Raw genomic sequence first — 19,544 nt, forward strand, 5'->3', positions numbered from 1 at the left:
TTATCTTGCCATGTTGACTACAGCAACAGACCTCAAATGACGCAGTGTCTATAAACAGAGAGGAAGAATTAGTTCCCACTCTGGTAGTTGTGTCTATGACCCTAAAATGCTTACCCCACACGCACCAGGAATTCAGTTCCTGAGGGCGCTGACAGTGCCATGGCACAGCTGATATGAGGAGGAGCAGGAGGAAACTGTAACAAGCACTTGCTTATTATTAGAGAAACTTGGTGTGGCAATTGCAAACGCTGTCTAAAAGCCACACCACTCCTCCCCAAAACCAAAAACATGAATCAGGAGTCAACAGCAGGGTGAGCAGACTTAAGCAGAATGCTTTCTTGTTACACGTGAATTGGATAAAAAAAATAAACAAAAAAGTCTAAGATTGTGCCCTTTCAATCCCAGTGATGGAGCAGGACAGTTACTTTGATGCTGTGTTCCACATTGTTCATTTTTTGTTAAAAGATGTATCAGAAAAGTCTTGTTCAGATGCTGATTTGCCTTTTCAAACAGCTCTGCTGCTTCCTCCATAGCACTTTCTCTGGCTGGTCTTTTTCCTGATGGTCTGAATAATTAGTTCTCTGGGGAGATCAAATCTTTCCTTGCTTCCTAGTATTGGAACAGGGAATATCTAGAATAATCCCATGGTACCCTGATAATGCTCCTTTTGACATATAGGAGATTCTTTATGGAGCATTATGTGACCATTCCTGTAGACAAACATGTCACATGTGCCTGGTGAAACAAGCTCCAGCTAGATCCATTTATGTTTATCACTCAATACAGCAGGACTTCCACACTGGTATCTCCGCAGCAATCCTGTTTGATAAGCTGCTCTGCAAAGAGCAGAAAGCCAATGTGGATGAGAGCTTCTGTATTCCTGCCTCGGTGGCCATAACAGATGGTCCATAGTGGAACTCCAGACACACAAAAAAACGTGAAGTGGCACAAATCTGAGTCACTGGTACAAAAATCTCTGTTCTGGAGGGCTCTTGTCTGCTATTCCAACTGTCTGAGCGCTAAAAAGCAGAGCCGAACTGGTGAGGAGCTGGCCCTGAAAATTCTTTTCCAGGTATTTTTCAAAAAACCCTTTTGTAAGAGAGTGAGGCAGTGTAAGTTTTAAAAAGAATAGGTTTGTCTTGTACCTTTGATAGCAGTGGAAAAACATGGATCAAAAGGATTTATTATTGCTCCAGGAAGGGCTGCAGGTACTGAATGTGCACATATTTTCATATATATACCCACACACTTGTATGGGAGATGTTGGTCATGTGAACTTTTATCTGAGGAAAGTTAATTTTTATTCTTGCAAATCGGTATTGCATGTATTTATACAAACATATACATAAACATATACAGATACACATCTATGTAAAACACCTGCAGTACTCAGTTCTTCTCCATCTCTGCTTGGGAGTCACAAAACCATTTTCAAAGCAGCAATTTTTTTTTTACAAAATACAGGCTAAATAGAAAATAGGAGAAGGCCAAGTAACAGCACCCCCTTTGAAATATCAGCATATCTTATGTTGTGCTCTGAAATCTCATCACAGATGAGGGCATCACAGATTAAAGTAGAAAAAAGAAAGCGGCCAGGAACTAAATGGGAAGCCCACAGCGTAAAATCTGATGGCCACGTGACAAAGAAAAGGTAAGATTTCTGTTTATTCCCTGATAAAGCCTGTATTTTTTTTTTTTCTTGAATTGCTACTGTCCAAACATCACCTGATATAAAATAGATCATAAAAATGCTTTACACAGCCAAAATGGACCAATCAGACTACAGGATGACCATCTAAGAAATGAATTAGCTGAATGCATTATTTACCAGCTTGTTCAGCTGCACTGAAGAACTAATTCTGTAGTTATTATACATATAAAGTCAGAAATAAGAGTAAAACCATCTGTGTGCACTGGACAGTGGACTTGGACAGCACTGTTGATTTTTATCCCTTCTATGGCAGTTATTTTAATAGATACCCACATCACAGGCTTCAGTTTTAGATATTTGATGTTTTACAAAGATGGATTAATCTCATACTAGGAAAACTGAAGTACAATCATGTAAAATGACTTGCTCAACTGCACCTCAAGTGCCAGTGTAGCCATCAGGCTGTGTTAGAGCCTCCCTTCTGCAGGTCATGCTGCCAGTAGCTTTATGAGCTGCTCAGTGCACTGCTCACATCAAAAGCAGCACACAGGACAGTGAGCAGAACTGAGGAACTCTGAGCTATCAGAATTAAGCACATGGAACAGCAAAACACATACAAATACAGGTTCTGTCCCTCACTAATGGGATGTTGCACTGTTTTTGCCATATTTTACCTTATATTGCTATAATTCCAATGCACATTCTTTGTTATCCACCCTTGTTTTCATTTAAGTTATTTTAGCTGGTTTAGTTGAAGAAAATGTAAAGTTTTAAATGTCTACAAATACATACAAATCACTCTTCTAAATTTAGAGTTACACAACCCTTCTGTAATTGTGGCACAGTTCAATCTTTGTTTCGCTTTTTAAAATACAATCCTTCTGAGAAATGCAATCAATTTACAGAGGATGACAAATTCTACACTTCTCTGACTTAACATCACGTGGAATTTCAGTTTAAAAGATGTCCTGACTGCTTGATTATAAAATAAAAATGAAGGCACAGCATTAGGGCTGTTGCAGGAAATAATTTCTCAAGCAGCATTACTGTCTACTTGAGGGAGAAATACCTGGCTTGGGAGGTCAGCAGAAATGGATGCGGGGGTAAAACAGGTCAGCAAGATTGTGAATAGATCAGACTGACTCAAAAGCACTTGTATTGGCATGTGTAAACAGGAATGGGGTCTGTGACAGGCAGGACAGCTGATGCTGGCATTGTTGAGGCCTTAATTTTAGTAATGTCCAGTTTTGGGTGCTACAGTTAAGAAAAAAAAAAATATGTGAATGATTTTGAGACAACACAAGGAGAAGACATAAGCATCTTAAGATGTTTAAAACTGTGCCACATCAGGAAGGATTGAAAGGAAGCAGGATTGCTTTGTCTATAGGTAAAAAAAAAAATAGGGGAGACATATATCTTATGATATAAAGAGGCAAAACTGCTCACATCCCTTACAGTTATACTTCAGTGGCCATGAGCTTTTAACTAGTGTTGCAGGTTCCTCAGTGGGAGCTGGACCAGGCAACTGGCTTAAAATTAGCAGTTTTGAAAGCAGTTTGACAACAGCTTAAATGACTTTAAATCAAGTCTGACACAGTCTCACTTACTCCGTTATGCCAAAAGCTGAGTCAGGAAGCTGAGTAGGACAACAACTAGATATCCTTTGCAGGTTTAGTACTGTTGAGAGGATTCAGTACCTGTACAAACAGCAGGGGTGTGACTGACCCACCAAAGAACCAGCTCTCAAACTGCCTTTGAGTCAATTTCCTAAAAAAAAGACTGTACATCAGGATTTGGTCACATCAACATAGGAGGGCTGCTACTCATAGATGTCAACTTTTTTTCTCTGCCAGAAATACAGGTGAAATGGTGGAGCCTATTTTAAAACATAACATTCATATTAACACCATTACAGAATCACATATTTACTTAGGTAGGAAGAGACCTCTGAGATCTGTGACTGAACACCACCTTGTCAACCAGACCATGGCACATCCAGTTTTTCTTTAAACACCTTCAGGGACAGTAACTCCACCGATCTCCCTAAGCAGCCCATTCCAATGTCTAATCGTCCTTCCCGTACAGAAATTCTTCCTAATGCCCACCTAAACTTCCCCTGACATCCCCTACTGTGTCTCTTCATTTCTGTCACTTGTCTGAGAGAGAAGAGACTGAACCCCTGGCTACACCCTTCTTTCAGGGACTTGCAGAGCACTAACATCACTCCTGAGCCTCCTTTTCTCCAGACTAAACATCCCCAGCTCCCCCAGCTGCTCTTCACAGGATTTGTGTGCTGCAGATCCTTGCCCAGCTTCCTTACCCTGTAGCCATTGGGTGTATTTTGGGAAAACCCCCAGCAAAAACAAACAAACCAAAACCATCAAACGCCAAGCCACCGGGCAGATAAATTGAAACAAAATTTATGATTTTTAACCATAGTATCTACAAGCAGTCATTATGCTGGTTCCTGGTTCTAAGTATATATAAGTATTCTTGGGGGCAAAAATAAGAAAAAAAAAAAAAAAAAAAAGCGATGCAGACAGCGATCACACACTGGGCCAGGAAACCCACGGGTGCAGAGCTGAGCAGGGAACTCCGAGGGGTGCAGCCGCTGCTTCCCAGAGCAGGGAACCGCCGCTCGGTCCCTCCGGCTGCCCCCAGCGCGCCCCGGGAAGCAGCTCCGAGCCCCCCGAGAGGCTCCGACCGGGCTTTACCTCAGCCTGAGCGCGGTTTCCCCTCAGCAGCGCCGGGCTCTGCTGCTCGGCCGACGGGCCCCGCCGAGGGCCGGGGAGCGGCGGGGCCGGGCAGGGGCGGCCCTTTCCCGGCGGTCCCGGCGGCCAAGGCGGCTCCGGGCGCCACTGAGGCGGCGCGTCCCGGCGGCGGCTCCGGTGGGCGGTCGGGGGCGGTCCGCGGGCGGGGGGCGGTGGCAGCAGCGCGCTCGGTTGTGAGCGAGGAGCGAGTGCGTGCGAGCGAGTGCCATGGCCGGAGCCCGCTGAGAGCCACAATAGGAGCGAGACCCCCCGACGCCCACCGGGACCCCCCGCTCGCTCTCCCCCGCGCCAGCCGCCGGCGGAACAGCAGCGCTCCCCGCCCTGCCCGGCACTGCCCCCCCCGCGCCCGCCGCTCCCCCTCGGCTCGGCTCGGCTCGGCTCGCTCCCGCCTCGCAGGGCCCTTCTCCGGGAATGTGAAGAGGCAGCAGCACCGCAGGCAGCGGGGAGTGCACGGGACTGAGCGGAGCCGCCCGCGCCTGAACCCGCCGCCGACGCCGCCCTGCGCCGCGGAGGCCGCGCTGCCGAGGCCGAGGCCTACAGGGCTCCTGCGCCGCCGCGGCAGCGACCGAGCCCGGCGAGATCCGCACTCGGGCCGCCGCCAGCCATCGGCCGCGCTCCGCCAAGGCCGCCGCCTCCCTCCGTCTCCGGCTTCTCTACCGGGAGCGCCAAGGTAACTCCATCGCCGGGCCGGCGGCGCGGGGGGCTGCGGGAGGACATGTTCCAGCTGCGGAGATCCCGTCTGGAAATGACAGCCCGGAGCGGAGCATTGCGCCTCTGCTCCCTTCCCCGCCGATAGCCGTCGGTATTTTCACTTCCCCGCCCCCACCCCCGGGACCGGCGGATCTGATGAGCGTGGCTTCGTATTTTCCAAAATACTCGGGGAATGGAGCGGTGGCCGGGTTTGCAGCTTTCCACCCCTCGCACACAATAAATAATCTCGGGCTTTATTCCCCCCCTCCCCCCCCGGCTGTTGGTGGAAACAGAGTATTTCCCTGTGATAGTGTATGCAGGGCAGCGAATGTTCGTTTGGGGAGACGAAAAAAAAAGATCAGTGTTTACTGTAAGGTTGTTAGGCTGGATGTAGTCTTGTTGAATTAGAATTAGATTTTAATAATTTATAAAGCAGGTTAGGGAAACTGTTACTAAATTTACAGCAGAGAAGTGTCAGTAAAGCTCCTTGCTGACACAATGATCCTGCAGTTTAAGTGATCTACTTTAGTCGCTGTCCATTATTGTTATTTCTGTTATTTTTTTTTTTTTAATTTAATTTGGAGAGAGCGTGCAAACATTTCTGCAGGGATGGTTACACTTTAATGATGCACGTGATGAGGAGGGGAAGCTTTCTGATGAGATGGGGCCAAACCGATTCAGGTTTAGGGAATATATTTTTGCTGATATATTCAGAATTTGGTTTATGTAACAGGTAACTTTGTGTGTTTTTTGGCGGACTGTTGAAATCTTAGAAGTGGGTTACTAAAGTACAGGCCATTCTATTCCAGTTTATCTGACTTTTTTTATTTATTAATCTTGGCTGGGGCCTGAATGCCCTGGTGATGGTGGCTTTTTTTTTTTTTTTTTCTTTTTTTTTTTTCTTGCCTGGGTGATAAACAAGACCAGTTTAAGGTACGGGTTCATGTTGCTGATAGTATATTATATTTAGAAAGCCTAAGCTGATAGTGAAAGAATACCTCAGGAGAAATCAAAAAGATGGAATGAGGTTTTTTTCATTATTGCAATGCCAGCTGCACAGTTCAGCTTCTGGGTGCTGCACATTCTTCCTTGAAAAACCTAAGGAGTTTATACTCCATTTTTGATAGATTCAGTGTACCTATATGTAATTTTGCCTTAAATAGTTCTTATCTTTTGGGGCTTGTTTACACTGTTGCAACAAATCATGCTTTCGAAAGCTTTTCTTACAAAAGACAAACCCAAATAATGCTCGTTTCAGTGGATTTAATAATCTATGAAGCAGACGAGTAACCACATATTTCAATAAAAATAATAACTGCTCGAAAGTGTTCTGTATGTTGTGGAATCAACTTCTTGTAGCACACGAGTCACTTTGGTAATTGAAGTCAAGAGACATTGAGGACGAGTAATGCTTTCCAAGGACATGCTCTAAGACCCTGATCCTGCGAGTGCTTACGCCGATGCTTAACTTCGCACGGGTGCCTGTCCTGGCCGAAATCGCCAGAGCTGCCCTCGTTAATGGTCTGTCAGTAATGCAGAGGAGGCTGCTGGAGTTAACTGTGCACCGAGCTGCTTGTAACTGTGTAGGCCTGAATTCCTCCTGTCTCCTCTCCCCTGAGTATTACTCATGTGTTTCATCAAGCTCTGATGGGCCTTTTTAACAGACGGGACCAGACTGGTAAATAAAACAGCTGGACGCAGTAATTCAGTGTTTGCTAGTGGTACAGAATCAGCTGCAGGAGTACCACCTAGGCAGGTTTTGTAGGAAGAAGCAAATGCCTATTGCTTAGGCCAGCTGAAGTTGGGAAACAAACAAACTTTTGCTTGCAGAAGCCTTTTTTGGCTCTCTGCCTCTCCCTGCAAACGTTGTCTGTCTCATGCCCTTAGAGCAGTTACAGCTACCACACTGCCAGTCGTCCAGAAATGCCATGGAATAACTACATGTAAAGGCACTCACATGTAGTTATTATTACACCAGGAAAATAACTGGGTTTTTCTGAAGGGGAGAATAAAGAAGTAATATGCACAGTTTGTCAGTGTTAGTGAAACTGTGAAACATGGCAGTACTTTTTACTATAGTTTCCTAAATTTCTATAAAATCTTGTATGTAGGTGTGGCAAATAAATGGAGGTTTTGTTCTGTCCTGTGTTTTTTGTCCTGTGCATATGGGTGACCTTAATGCCAAAAAAACATCTGTGCCTTTTTGTGTACCCATTCTTCAGCAGAGTAAGTTGAAGTGACTTCATCCCAAAGAATGCATAATTTAAAGCTACAATCAGGTCTGCAGGTGTATGAAGTTGTGTTATGATGAAATTCTCAATGCAGTGATGTCAGCATTAGGTCTGAAATTTTTTGGCAATTGGAAGAGACAGATAAAAGTAAGCAAGAGGAATTAGTACACTAATTATTAAGTTCCATTAAGTTTATTCCATCCATAAGATGGGTTAGATCTCTCACCAGTTTATCTGTGTGAGTTGTCAACAGGAGAGCAGTGCAGGAAGAAGATAATTGCAAAGTTTAGGTTAATCTTTACCTGTTTCACTCATTTGGAACACATTTTTAACATGTGCTTTCCTTCAGTAGGGATATGTCCTCAGCACCAACTACTCCTCCATCAGTGGATAAAGTAGACGGATTTTCTCGGAAGTCCGTCAGAAAAGCCAGACAGAAGAGGTCACAAAGCTCCTCCCAGTTCAGGTCTCAGGGCAAGCCTATCGAGTTAACTCCCCTGCCTCTGCTAAAAGGTAAGTTCAAACACAGTTCTTAATAAATAAAACAATTTTTGCTCTACAACCAACTTCTAAAATCGAAGTATTCTATTGTCAGGAATTGCAGGGAAATTTTGCAGGCATTGAGAAATGTGTCATGCCAGATATATATGTATTTAAGCTCTACAAAATATTTTATCTGTGACTTGAGGGTGTGGTAATTGTTTGCAATACTTTTGAAAGTTTTAAATGCTGATGTTAACCCCTACCATGACTTGAATTTGCAAGGCTCTCAGGCTTGGTGCAAGAGTGTTCTGGTTTGTGAATCCTCAGCAGCTGACATAAATCAGCAGTAATTTTGGTAAGGGTAAATGGGCTTGTGAGCTGAAGGAGACTGGTTTTTAGTATCTTTCCTTGGTGTGTGGATCTGCATCCTGTGATAGAAGTGCCAACTGCAACGCCTACAGCAAGAGAGGAGGTGGGATCCCCTCTCATACCATTTATGCATGGATAACTCCCAGGTCCTGCCTTCTGCTGGATTTTGAAATGGAAAGGTCCCATGAGCTGCAGCCTCCCAAGGGGAAAGATGCTGCCAATCTGGTCTTAGGCAATGCCCTGGTGTTTTGAGATCTTGCATATCCCAGTGCTGGTTGAGTTTCTGCTGCCAGATTTAACCTCTAATTTGAGAAGGAAAAATACGATCCAGCATACTACACTTAAAAGGATGCCAATATCTGTGATACCTTGACAGCTTCTCCTGAATTTCAGTTGTCACTGAATTTCACTACACATCCAGGGGTCAAAAGCACCTCTATGAATGTCTGTCTGGTGAGGGAAAGGAAATCACCTTTCAGAAATCTTCAACACTGACTTCTCAAATGGTTTATTTACTTCTGTGTATTTTTTTCATTGCTATTCTTCATTTCTGCTCTAAGTAGTGAGAAAAGGCATGGCTGGTGCTGATAATTCTGGAAAATAGGAAGTTTAATAGGTTTAATACTGTGTCTGCCACTTTTCTTTCTTTTTGGGAAAGTATATTCCCCACATTCTCTCATCCACCTTGTTTGACAAATGTATTAATCAGAGTATTGAAATATGTAACAAATGTGGAACTGCACTTTGGTTAGTTCTCAGCTCCACTTCATAAGGATACAGTAGTTGGAAAAAAAATGCAAAATACCCCAAATCCCCCAAAAATCTCTCACCTTAATGTGTGCCTTTAAATTTAATTAAAAGTAGGATTCTAGGATTAGTTCCAGTGGACCTGTCATTGCAATATTGTGGGCTTCTTTCTGTGGCTCCCTGTAAGAATGCCCAAATGGAATATCCTGAGTCAAACAAAATGTTCACCCAGCCCCCCTGCACTGTGCCTGGTGATGATTTTATTCAGGATTCCTCAGTTCAGGGTTGGGTGGTGCCGCTGGTTTGACTTTGTAGTCTGCAGTGAATGTTATGTGTGATTCTTTGGGTGATCCTATGCAGGGTCAGGAGTTGGACTTCAATGATCCTGTGGGTTTCCTTTCAACTCAGGTTATTCTGTGATTCTAAAATTTTTTTTTCCTCTTTGTTTTTGAACTCTTTTGTTGTTTTGTGACAATATGATAAAGAAGAAAATACTTATTTCAAATAATTTTAAAGCTCATTTTTACACTTTTTCAGGTAATTTTTGATATACAGGTTATTTCATGCCAGTTCCTGCATTTCAGAAGGTGACTGGAGTTTATCCTTTGGCTTAAAACAATGGGACTAGTGAAAAATATTTGGATTTGGATTTGTACAAATGAAGGAATGGATGCAATAATTATTTCACTCTATTCTGTAGTCCCATTCAGGGAGGAAACCAGGCATGGGCACAAGCAGAAGTAAAACAGTGAGAACCTCACCTTGCAGAAACACAGGCGTGTCCAGGTGTTTAATTTGACTACTGCAGCCAGTCCTGAGGATTGAGATATAAAACTATAATAAGATAAAACAAACAGATGGGGAGCAGAGAGTGTTGGTGAGACATTTATGATTAGTGTCATAATGAGTTACAGTGGTCCAGCTTCAAATGAAGAGTGTGATCCTGGGAGTTAGTTTTCCCTCTTTGCCTTAATGCGGATTCCCAGAGGTGCAGGGATCCTGTGCAGATGAATTTGTGGGATTTGGGCCTACCAATCTCCATAAAGAGCAGAGCTATTGGTCCCTGCAGAAGGGACACTGGCAGCTAAAAATCATGCTGCTGTTTGGAAATATTCTTGACCTACATTAATGTTTGTAGCGTTCAGGATGGTGAAGTCTGCAAGAAGTAAGGAAATTATTTTCTCCTGTGTTTTTCATCCTTTTCTTGACCAATTTAATGGAAGTCTTGATTATTTTTTAACTCTTATGGTTGCACTCACTTTCCAACAAGTGACCAGTCCTATTACTTCTGTCCAGTAACCGTATGATTTCAAGTTTTATCCTGGAAAAATTTGTCTTTTAAACCCAAATAGAGAAGAGATACCAGCTGAGTAGCTTTTTAAAGTCTCAGAAAACTGAACTTAGTTTGGAGATGTGCAATTGATAAGCTTCCTGGTTTGAGTAAATTTGAAGTTTAATTAAATATCTTCAGAAATATTTCTGTATGGGAAATTTTTAGAGGACAGACCTCAAATTCATATTCATCAGATGTATTTCATATGCATGATGGAGGAGTTTTGCTTACACAAACATACATGCTGTGGTCCCTTCTATTTTTTTTTTTAATTTTCTTTTTTTGGTGGATATATTGCATATTGACATTGGCAGGCTGCTTTGTCTCAAAGAGCACTTTATGGCTTTCAGTATCATCCGTGATTACAAGAATCATGTGTGCAGAAAACTGGGTAACTGCTTGGTCCATTCCTTGCAAGTTTTTATACTCTGCCTGTCACCATAATGATCTGAGCACCTTCCAGTAGTGTATTAAGTGACGTGACTACACATCTGTCACATCTTATCTGCTCTCCTTCCTTTCCCTAGGGGCAGAGTCACATACAGTGAAATGGCTTGTTTTGGTAGTGTTTTAATGCAGTCTGTTGCCTTCTGTGAGCATACACGCCTGTATTGCAAAAACAGATAGATAAGCCAGCCTTGTTGTTGTTCATTTGGTAATAAAAATACTTGGGAAAGAAAAATAAGAGAGATGCTATGTTTTGATGCTGTGTACAAGTCTGAAGGATAAGCTGCTATTTAGGAAATGGAATAAGAACAACTGGAATTTTCAGTGTTGCTCATTTCAGGAAAAAAAAAAAGTATAAAGAAATCAATTTATTACTTTCATATTTTTAAAAACACCTATGTATATGGCATCAGTTTGTAAACAAACATTTAATGTATTTGTAAAACAAGATGTTCCTTCTGAGGCCCTGCTGGGCCTAGTTCAGACTTTCAAAAGCCCCAAGTCAAAAAACTACTGTTTGCCTCGAGTAAGGACTTAAATTTTTAGATTATTTCATTATATTTTTATTTATTGCATTGTGACTAAATTTGATTTGAAGCTATCTTTTAAAATCTGTCTACTGTCAGATTTAAACCCTGTGTTTTCTCCTTTGATTCAAGTGTAGAGGAATGGGATGGGAAGTGCACATAGGAGTTGTGGCACAGTTGCATTTTGCCTGTTTTTGCTCTTCTATATGTTTCTCACATGCATTTTTTGAAGGTTGCATGCTTTTCCCTGGTGTATCTTGCAGTGCATGATGGATTTTGACTGTACTTTGAAGAGGCTGCTGGTATTACCCAGGCTGACAGGTGCCTTAGGTGTAACTGGCTTGTGACAGAGCAGTCCTGGTGAAGGGCCCTTTTTTGGGATGGAATAATTCCATCTGTGTGCCTGAGATTCCTTCCCAAGTTTGCTAACAAGGTTTGTGGTGTGCCTCAAATCGAGCTTGTTCTGTAGATAAAAACAGGATTGTAGATGCATTGGATAGGTGTATTATTTATTGGAGGACTATTTTGCTTTCATTTTGTATAGCTGCTCTTTTTACTTAGAAGTCTCTAGAGGTGGAACAGCAGGAGTGCAATGCTAGAAAGCATTTGGCTAGAAAAAGAGTATATATTGTAAGTGCTGGACATGTGAAAACAAAGCAATTTCAGTATTACCTGTAAAAGGGGGAGGGGGAGTTCATTTGTGTTTCTGCCTGGTGTCTGTAGAGGTAGGGCAGTGTTCAGAGGATGCAAACATACACAGAGATGATTAAAAACATCATGTGTCTTACAAATGCACATTTAGCATCCTGAGAAATTGCACAGAAAACTTGCATGTAACTCACATCATCATTCCCACTCCCCCTTGCCCTCGTTACAAATACAGAAATTAGGCAAAGTAAACCATCCAAAAGCGAGATTGTTAATTGTAAAATCATCTCTATCGCATTTTTGTAATTCTGGGTGTGTTTTTTTCCTGTCATCCTTCCACATTTTCCAATGCTTTAATATAATTAGTGGAGGTTACTTTTATGTTCTCTGCAACTATTGTATATTTTTGTTGAAAACATTTCAAAGTGTGATTTTTATTTTTAGATGGTTTTTCCTCTTTAAAATGAGCACTCAGAGCAGAAGTTCTCTGTCAACAATACCAATTGCTTTGCTACCTCAATATTATGAAATTTATTGAGCTTCTAATACATTTATCAGATAGTTTCCATGGCATTAAAGAATTGGTGTAGTGGTAACAAAAGAGCATTGCATAGTCAAAAAGGGAAAAATCTCTTTCCACTTGCTATTGGCTTTTGATCATTAAATTATTTCCCTATGGCTGAGATTTTATTATAAGCTTTTCTTACTAATCTTATCTATTGGTCAAATGCTGAGGATCCTGAAGAATAAAAAGTCCTAACAATTCACAAACTCTTGACTGAGAACTGAAAGATGTGCACCTTCTTGTTCAAATGCAGTTACTTTTGAATTTTTAAAATACTCCTTTATAATAAAAAAAGTATCCAGGCCTTTGTAGACCTATGGATGCCATCTAAAACTCATCATATGTTATGATTTGAGTTGTAGAAGAAGAAAGACAGAGTTTGTTTTCTGTTGGCTTCCATGGGAGCTGCCTGCTTATCTTGTCTTTGCTGCTCTTCATTTGAGAAATTTGGAATGTTTTACAGATATCAGATATGCAAATATCAGTAAACTGTTAATAAAATCACTGAGCTAAATGCTCTCTTCTCTATATAAACAGGAATTTAGGGTCATAGTGGCTATGATTTCCCAAAATAAAATTCTGCTTTATTTACAGAGTTAGAAATATATCTTTGTACTCCTAATTTATTGCATGGAAGGAACACTGGAACTCGATTTGAGCTGCATGTACATAATCAGGGATGAATCCTGGAACTGCTTCTAGGAATTTTATGCCCATTCTGGTTGATATAAATCTGGACATAATAGGCCATCTCTGGGTAAGATTTGGGAACAGGGCCACAGTCTCAAAAGGAAGAAGGAAATAGCCCATTTAGTATTTTCTCTATGAATATGTATGATGTTCTAGTCGTAAGTAATAAACTTCTTCACTTTCTTTGTGCTCTTGTCAGTTGGTTTTTGAGTATGCCCTTAACCTTCTTTATAATCTGTTTGCATCTGTTGATTGTAGTAAATTTTTTCCAATAATCTTAAAGTTTCTGGTTGTTTCAATACACTAATTGCATTCTGTCTTTTTTTTTTTTTTTGGTTGCTTGTTACTGTCTCCCGCATTTGGAATTTGTTTTTGTAGAACAACATTCGTAGAGAATGGGCAGGTTAAGTACAAGAAATACCCTCTTATCTTATGAGAGAAAATGCAGATAGTGAGGAATGCTGTCATCTTACACCCAGTCTTCCACTGTTTCCAGTCACTTCTCTGTATCCATCTCTGAGTCTCTCTAGGACTGGCAATTTTCCTATGGCCACAGTGGTGGTGGCTGATTTTTTGTTTCTTGGGGGAAGATGGTTTGGTTTTGTTTTACTTTGCTTTTGAAGCCTCCACTGTAATTGTTTTACTTCTGGAATTTCCCAGTCTGGCCTCTGGAAATGTTTAGTGATGATGATTCCCACTTTTCCATTTTCTTTTTTCTTTTTAATAATTTTTAAAGTGAAGCAAGTTGTAATTACGTAAAATGCATTTCTGTACTCTTCACAAGATTGAGTCTAAAATTTTGATAATTTTCTGCAGGATGTTTAGAATTTATCATAGAATCACAGAGTCTCAGAACGGTTTGGGCTGGAAGGGACTTTAAGATTATCTCGTTCCAACCCCCTGCCATGGACAAGAGACACCTTCCACAGACCAGGTTGCTCAAAGCTCCATTCAACCTGGCCATCATCATGAAAAATGTTTGGTTTCAGTCTGTACTTGTACAGTATGTCTTTATAATGTTTCCCAGTAATACTTATCTCTCTAATAATATTGCCATTTTCTTTTCTGTGCCCCAGTGTAACTCTGTGGGTCTGTAATAAAACCTCCTGTTTCTGTAATATGTACTTCCTTTATATTCCTTTCCTGAAGTACCTTCAACAAATACAAGTTCTGGTTCAGCCAAGCTATTATTTCTATATAGTGCACATGATTGTTGAAGTATAGTGCTGCCTTTATAGCTGATTATGTTATGGAGCTTTGCTGTTGTGAAAGAACACATTTTCCATATCTCTGGAATTGTGTGTGTATTTATAAAATCTATGTTTGTGTATAATATATATGTGTATATAAATAAGCTATAGACATATTTAATGTCTTATACAAAGTTTAGGTTTTGAGTTTATTTAATTTTCTCTTCTGTTTCTCAGATGGGATAGTGCTTGTGTTCATTGTTGGAGCTTTATAGTAAGGCAGCAGTCCTTTCACATTCATCCATTGTAAGCTACTGCCTCCCTGAGAAAAGAGCACTTTCATTAATGCTTACTGGGGAGTGGGAGGAGGACACACAACTATTTTTAGGTTCAGGGTAACTTCCTTTCACCTACAGTTTTTTCATTCAAGTTATTGCTGTTTCTTTGACTCAATCAGACAAAAATCCTTAGTAACAGAGGAGGGGACTTAGGGAGTTTTGGTAGGGTGGGTATTTATGGATTCCTGTACTCGTGATAACTGTGTAACTCACAAGTGTCAGCAAATGGGCTCACTTTGCTTCATAAGAGTTTAAGGCAAATCTATTAGAAAAATACTAGAATCTTCATTCGAAACCTCCTTGATAATGCCATTCTGGTTACAGGTGCAGTGACAGGAGGGTTTTTTCCTGGTGGCAGAACTTCTTGGAGAAGTTCTTGATCTAAGTGTGGCCTCTCATCTGCTGAGAGAAGTGTCTGGGAGCCACAGTGTAAAACAGATTGTTAGAAACAAACCACCTCCTTCTGATTTTAGTGATGTGCTTGATCCCGTATCCTCTCAACCAGTTAATTCAGCTGATCTGAAATACTGGTGGATATTTATGTAGGGTTGCTAGTTTCTATGTCTGTGATTTTCTACTTAAGGTAAAAAATAGAGCAGCTACAGATCTTTATGAAGCATTTCAAAAGATAAGGCAGCTGTCCAAAGAATCAGTGTAAAATACTTTTCTGCCGTTAGTTGTTGCATGTGGTTGAAAATTTTGTCTGTTTTCAATGAAACCATGTAGTCAGACCAAAGAGGAATCAGTTTGGTTAGGAGTGATAATGATCCACAGCAATGGAAGGCTTTTCACCACTAGTTTTTCCTAATTGTTATATTAAACAAATCTAAGAATGTATACATTTTCAAAATTATACATGTCAATATTATTTTACTTTTGAATTTCCTTTAGGAAGTTTATTTTTCAAGTCACAATATGTCTGATATTAACCTTATATTTTTAGTACATTTTATAAAAAAGGATCATAATTTTGTATTTATTCTCTTTTTTTACCACTCTTCTTCCTTTCCAATATGTATGACAGATTCTTAGACAGTAATATTCTCCTTGTTTGTAAAGTGCAAGGTCCTTCATGTAGTATCTGCAAGAGTCTGGGGCAGAGATGGAAAATAATATAGCAGAATTGCTGTACCTGCTTAAATGGGCAGAAAGCAAAAAAGTGAAATGGATCATTTCTGGGTAGCTTCCCAAAAGAAAAATTAGAATATCAGATTGCTGTAAAGTCTGTTTTACAGGGTTGGACGTGGTGCCAGCTCTTCTGGAACATCAGTTTCTCGTGTTCCCTGAGCTGAAGAACTTGTTCTGATACCTCAGTGTTGGACTTCAGAGCTCACTGAGTTACAAGAGATGTGGAGACAAACAGTCTGCTGTTCTGCTTATAGAAGTTTGCCCATAATTAGGGTATTTTTGAAGATATTTATAAATTGGAAAAGGTGCATCTCCTGCAAAGCACAAGTCACAGATTGAGCTGTCCTTACTTGGTATTTTGCAGAAGTTGAAGTAAACCATCAGTGGTGTCTCCAGGGTGATGAGTAAATGCTGACACCTTTGTGCCCTGGCTGGTTAAAAGTATCAGTTTTAGAACTTGACCCCCAGGAGGAGATACGATGAACTACTCAGCTCAACAATTTTTATTCTGAAAAACCAGATACTATCATGAAGAATAAGGTTAATTTGAAATTGTGTGTTGTCTGGAGAAGTTCTTTGCTGTCAGATTTTGATTAAAACAATGAAATAAATATAAGTTGCATGGTTGTTTTATATTTTTCATTGTGAAGGCTGGCTGGGCAAAGATGTAGTTTGTATATTGGGGAAAGCATTTCTTTGGTACTCTTTTATTATGAGGTTAAGGAGATCTGTCATTAGAATTGTTAGTGAGTTTCTAACTCTGAGGAGAATCAGAAAAAAAGTTAAGTGTCATTAAGAAGTAACTGGAGTTTGTAGTAACTGTAGTTGGATGTGGTCTGTAGTTTTCTGTGGGCTTCCTGGAAGGTTTTCAGGAAGTTTTAGGGATGCGTTGTGTGTGAGGTATTTTTTCATAATGCTCATGATATAGCTACCTAGTCTGAGTTGTGCTTTTGTTGTCTGCAATTTCTGTGCTTCTTTGCGGTGTCATGACTTGAATGTTATTATGACTTCTTTGGCTTTTTTCTTTTTGCATGTACTTGTACTGAACTTGGATTTTCAAGTTCTACAGCGTAGGTGGTGGCAAACTTGTCTGTTGCTTTCAATGCTTTTGTCATATGGATTATGCTGCAAAGGAAATTACTGCAAATTAAATTTATTGTATTACAAATTGATACTGTGGATAGTCAGAAACTGAGGGAAGGATGATTTCAGATTTTTGAGGAATTAAATATTTCTATTTTTCCTTTATGTTACCCAGTAGGATGTACTGTGAAGGCATAAACTTTCATTTGTTTTCTTGGCAAGTTACGCTCATGTGCTCTCCACTTTCACATTCCAACAGCAGGACATAGATGTTATATGCAGTGTCTGCATAAATTCGAAAGTCTAGTTAGTGTTTTCTGATTTCATATAAGGTTAACTGTTCAAAACTGTTTATAGAGAATATGTTTTCCCACCTATATGTAAACAGAAATGCAAAAGATGGTGATTACAGCTGAGGCAGTACTTGAATTGCTGTTGAGAGCAAAACTTACTGCTTGAATATTGTCAGTGTTACCAAGGGAGAGTAAATTTGGCAGCTTGCTCTCCTGATGTTTTCAAATAACATTTTTGGGATAGCTTTTTGAAGAAGTTGAGGTGGTACTATGTCATCTTGGTTCTCCTTCACTTTCCCTTTATTCCACCCAGCCTATACTTCTGTTTTCTCCTTCACTTGTTCCTTATCACTGCCTCCCTTACTCCCACTTCTTTTTCTTCCTGCAACCTCTGATGGATACGATAACATATTTTTCCACAAGAGGGTGATAAAACTCACATGTGTTAAAATGAGCGCTCCAGGTGGAGGGGATTGCAGATGCTACTGACAAACTCAATAGAATAAAATTAGCTGTACTTACACAGAAAAAAAGTCTGCTCATCTTCGGCTCCATGCATGCGTTACAGTGGTTGTTTGTGTGCACTTCTGGAGGCAAGACTAGGCCTGTCAGGATGGAGATCCACCCTGGGAAGAACATGCCAGCTCCATCCTGCCTCTGTTGCAGTAATCAGACCTTGCTGCAAGACAGTATCTTTCATATCTCTTATTCATGCAATATTTTTCCTTTTCCTTTCTCCCCCATGCCAATCTTGTGAGTATTTATTGCTTTTTCCCCTCCCTCTCCTGTTTACTAGGATACAAAACCTCCTTCTTCACTGGAAAATAGCCACTCTTGTGATTTGTCTTTAATAGGGAATCTTAGCAAAAATTTCTATCTGTTTTTGACTGTAGCCAGACTTGAACAAGTATTTCACTCAGGACTAGATGCTGCTTCAGTTTTTCTTTTTAGGGCTAGGAGGGCTGATGGAAATAAGTGATTCTTAGTCCCTCTGACAAGGGCAGCTGCAAAACTGAGTGATGGAGACCATGACCAGAGTTCTGGCACCTGGGCTTGGCTCTTGGAAAAGTGGTGTGGTGTGCCTGGATGACAAAGATGTGGGAGCAGATCCATTGTATATGTGGGAGAGGGTTGGGATGCAGGGCTTTTCAGATGACCTTCAAGAAGTCAGCATTTCAGGGTGGTTGTTAGCCTGTATTTTGAATGCCATAATCTCAGAAGAAGTGTCCGTTGCTGTAAATTGCTTTGGAATATGATCTGAGCTGCCAGATTTAATCTCTGTAGTCACAAGTAAAAAGAGCTGCTGTGAGTCTCCCAATATTAGAGAAATGAGCAAATGAGCTCTAGACTGTGGGTTAGGCATAAGCCAGGCAGTGAAAAGGCTTCTGGAAAAATTCTAAACACTTCATTGCCATGAGTCAGCGGGGAATCGTGGCAAGGAAGGAGAGAGGAGCAAAGTACTTGAGGTTATGTTTACTCCATCCTCCTATTAACTGTGAAATTCCAGGTCACAGAGTGAAATTTCTCACTCTTCTTTAATTTCAGGAAGAACAAACAAGTGTCCCAAATAACAAATAAGAAGATTCTATCTTTTTCTTAAAAGACAGCCACAGAGTCAATGATCTTGTCAGAATCTCTTTTTTTTAGTATTTTGTCTCCCTTTAACTGTAGGAAATTCCAGTGGCAAGAGAAATGTGTTGAATTTCTCAGGACAAGTCTGTTCTTCTTCCTGTTCTTTTATTGTCCTGTTTGTCCCTAAACTACCACATCCATAATGTGCATTGTCAAGTTCAATAAACAGCATTTGGAGCTCTTGATTCATGGGCCAAGTTTAAGTTTTGGTTCAGGTAACCCATAATCTCAAATGGGACAAAATCTTCCAGTTAACACTCTTGAGGTAAACATCCCCACCATCACAGCGGAAAAAAACAATCTAAAAAACCCCCAAAATACTTAGAATTTCTCAATATGCTTCTGAGCAGATTGGGAACTGGGAGCATTCTAATTTCCATTAGCAATGTAAAAGTATTTTTCTTAAGTTTTTGGGATATTCTCCCAATGAAAGAATGCCATAATATCTAGAGAAAAAAAAAAGTAAATAGCTAGGAGCAGCCCTTGAGTATCTCTAAGCAAGTTTCACTTATTCCTCTTCAGAAAATTTATTAATCAAGGACTTTAATAGAGAGGAGGATTGCCTTGCCCTTCATATAGATTCTAAGGTGACCTCATTTGACATGAGTGCAGCATTGGTTTGTCTTCCCTTGTTTTGCACAGTTGTTCCCAACATGAACAGGCATTGCACTATGGCAAAAATTCATTTGAGAGCCAAAATCTTCAAAGTGATTTCAGTTGTGGTGAGA

The 19,544-nt window shown here is 40.6% G+C and overlaps 1 protein-coding gene and 1 long non-coding RNA gene across 3 annotated transcripts in view; one reads left to right on the forward strand and one right to left on the reverse strand.

The window, feature by feature from the left end:
* Positions 1 to 1,277: 1,277 nt before the first annotated feature.
* LOC146767426 (uncharacterized) lies at positions 1,278 to 4,481 on the reverse strand. The gene is made up of 2 exons (XR_014955800.1): positions 4,366 to 4,481; positions 1,278 to 3,418 (listed from the first exon to the last, which is right to left on the reverse strand). It is a non-coding gene; the product is annotated as an uncharacterized LOC146767426 (long non-coding RNA).
* A 127-nt stretch (positions 4,482 to 4,608) lies between these two features.
* PPP2R5E (protein phosphatase 2 regulatory subunit B'epsilon) overlaps positions 4,609 to 19,544 on the forward strand; it is a 72,907-nt gene continuing 57,971 nt past the window's right edge. Inside the window, exons 1-2 of one of the 2 annotated variants that reach the window (XM_021554518.4) lie at positions 4,609 to 5,092; positions 7,693 to 7,856. In XM_021554518.4, the coding sequence (XP_021410193.1) occupies positions 7,700 to 7,856 (157 nt within the window). In that variant the 5' untranslated portion in view covers positions 4,609 to 5,092; positions 7,693 to 7,699. The remainder of the gene's footprint in view (positions 5,093 to 7,692; positions 7,857 to 19,544) is intronic. The other variant, XM_021554519.4, reaches the window with a different exon arrangement.

The sequence above is a fragment of the Lonchura striata genome, chromosome 5 (assembly GCF_050655825.1).
Source record: "Lonchura striata isolate lonStrDom1 chromosome 5, ASM5065582v1, whole genome shotgun sequence".
In the NCBI taxonomy this organism is placed as follows: Eukaryota; Metazoa; Chordata; class Aves; order Passeriformes; family Estrildidae; genus Lonchura; species Lonchura striata.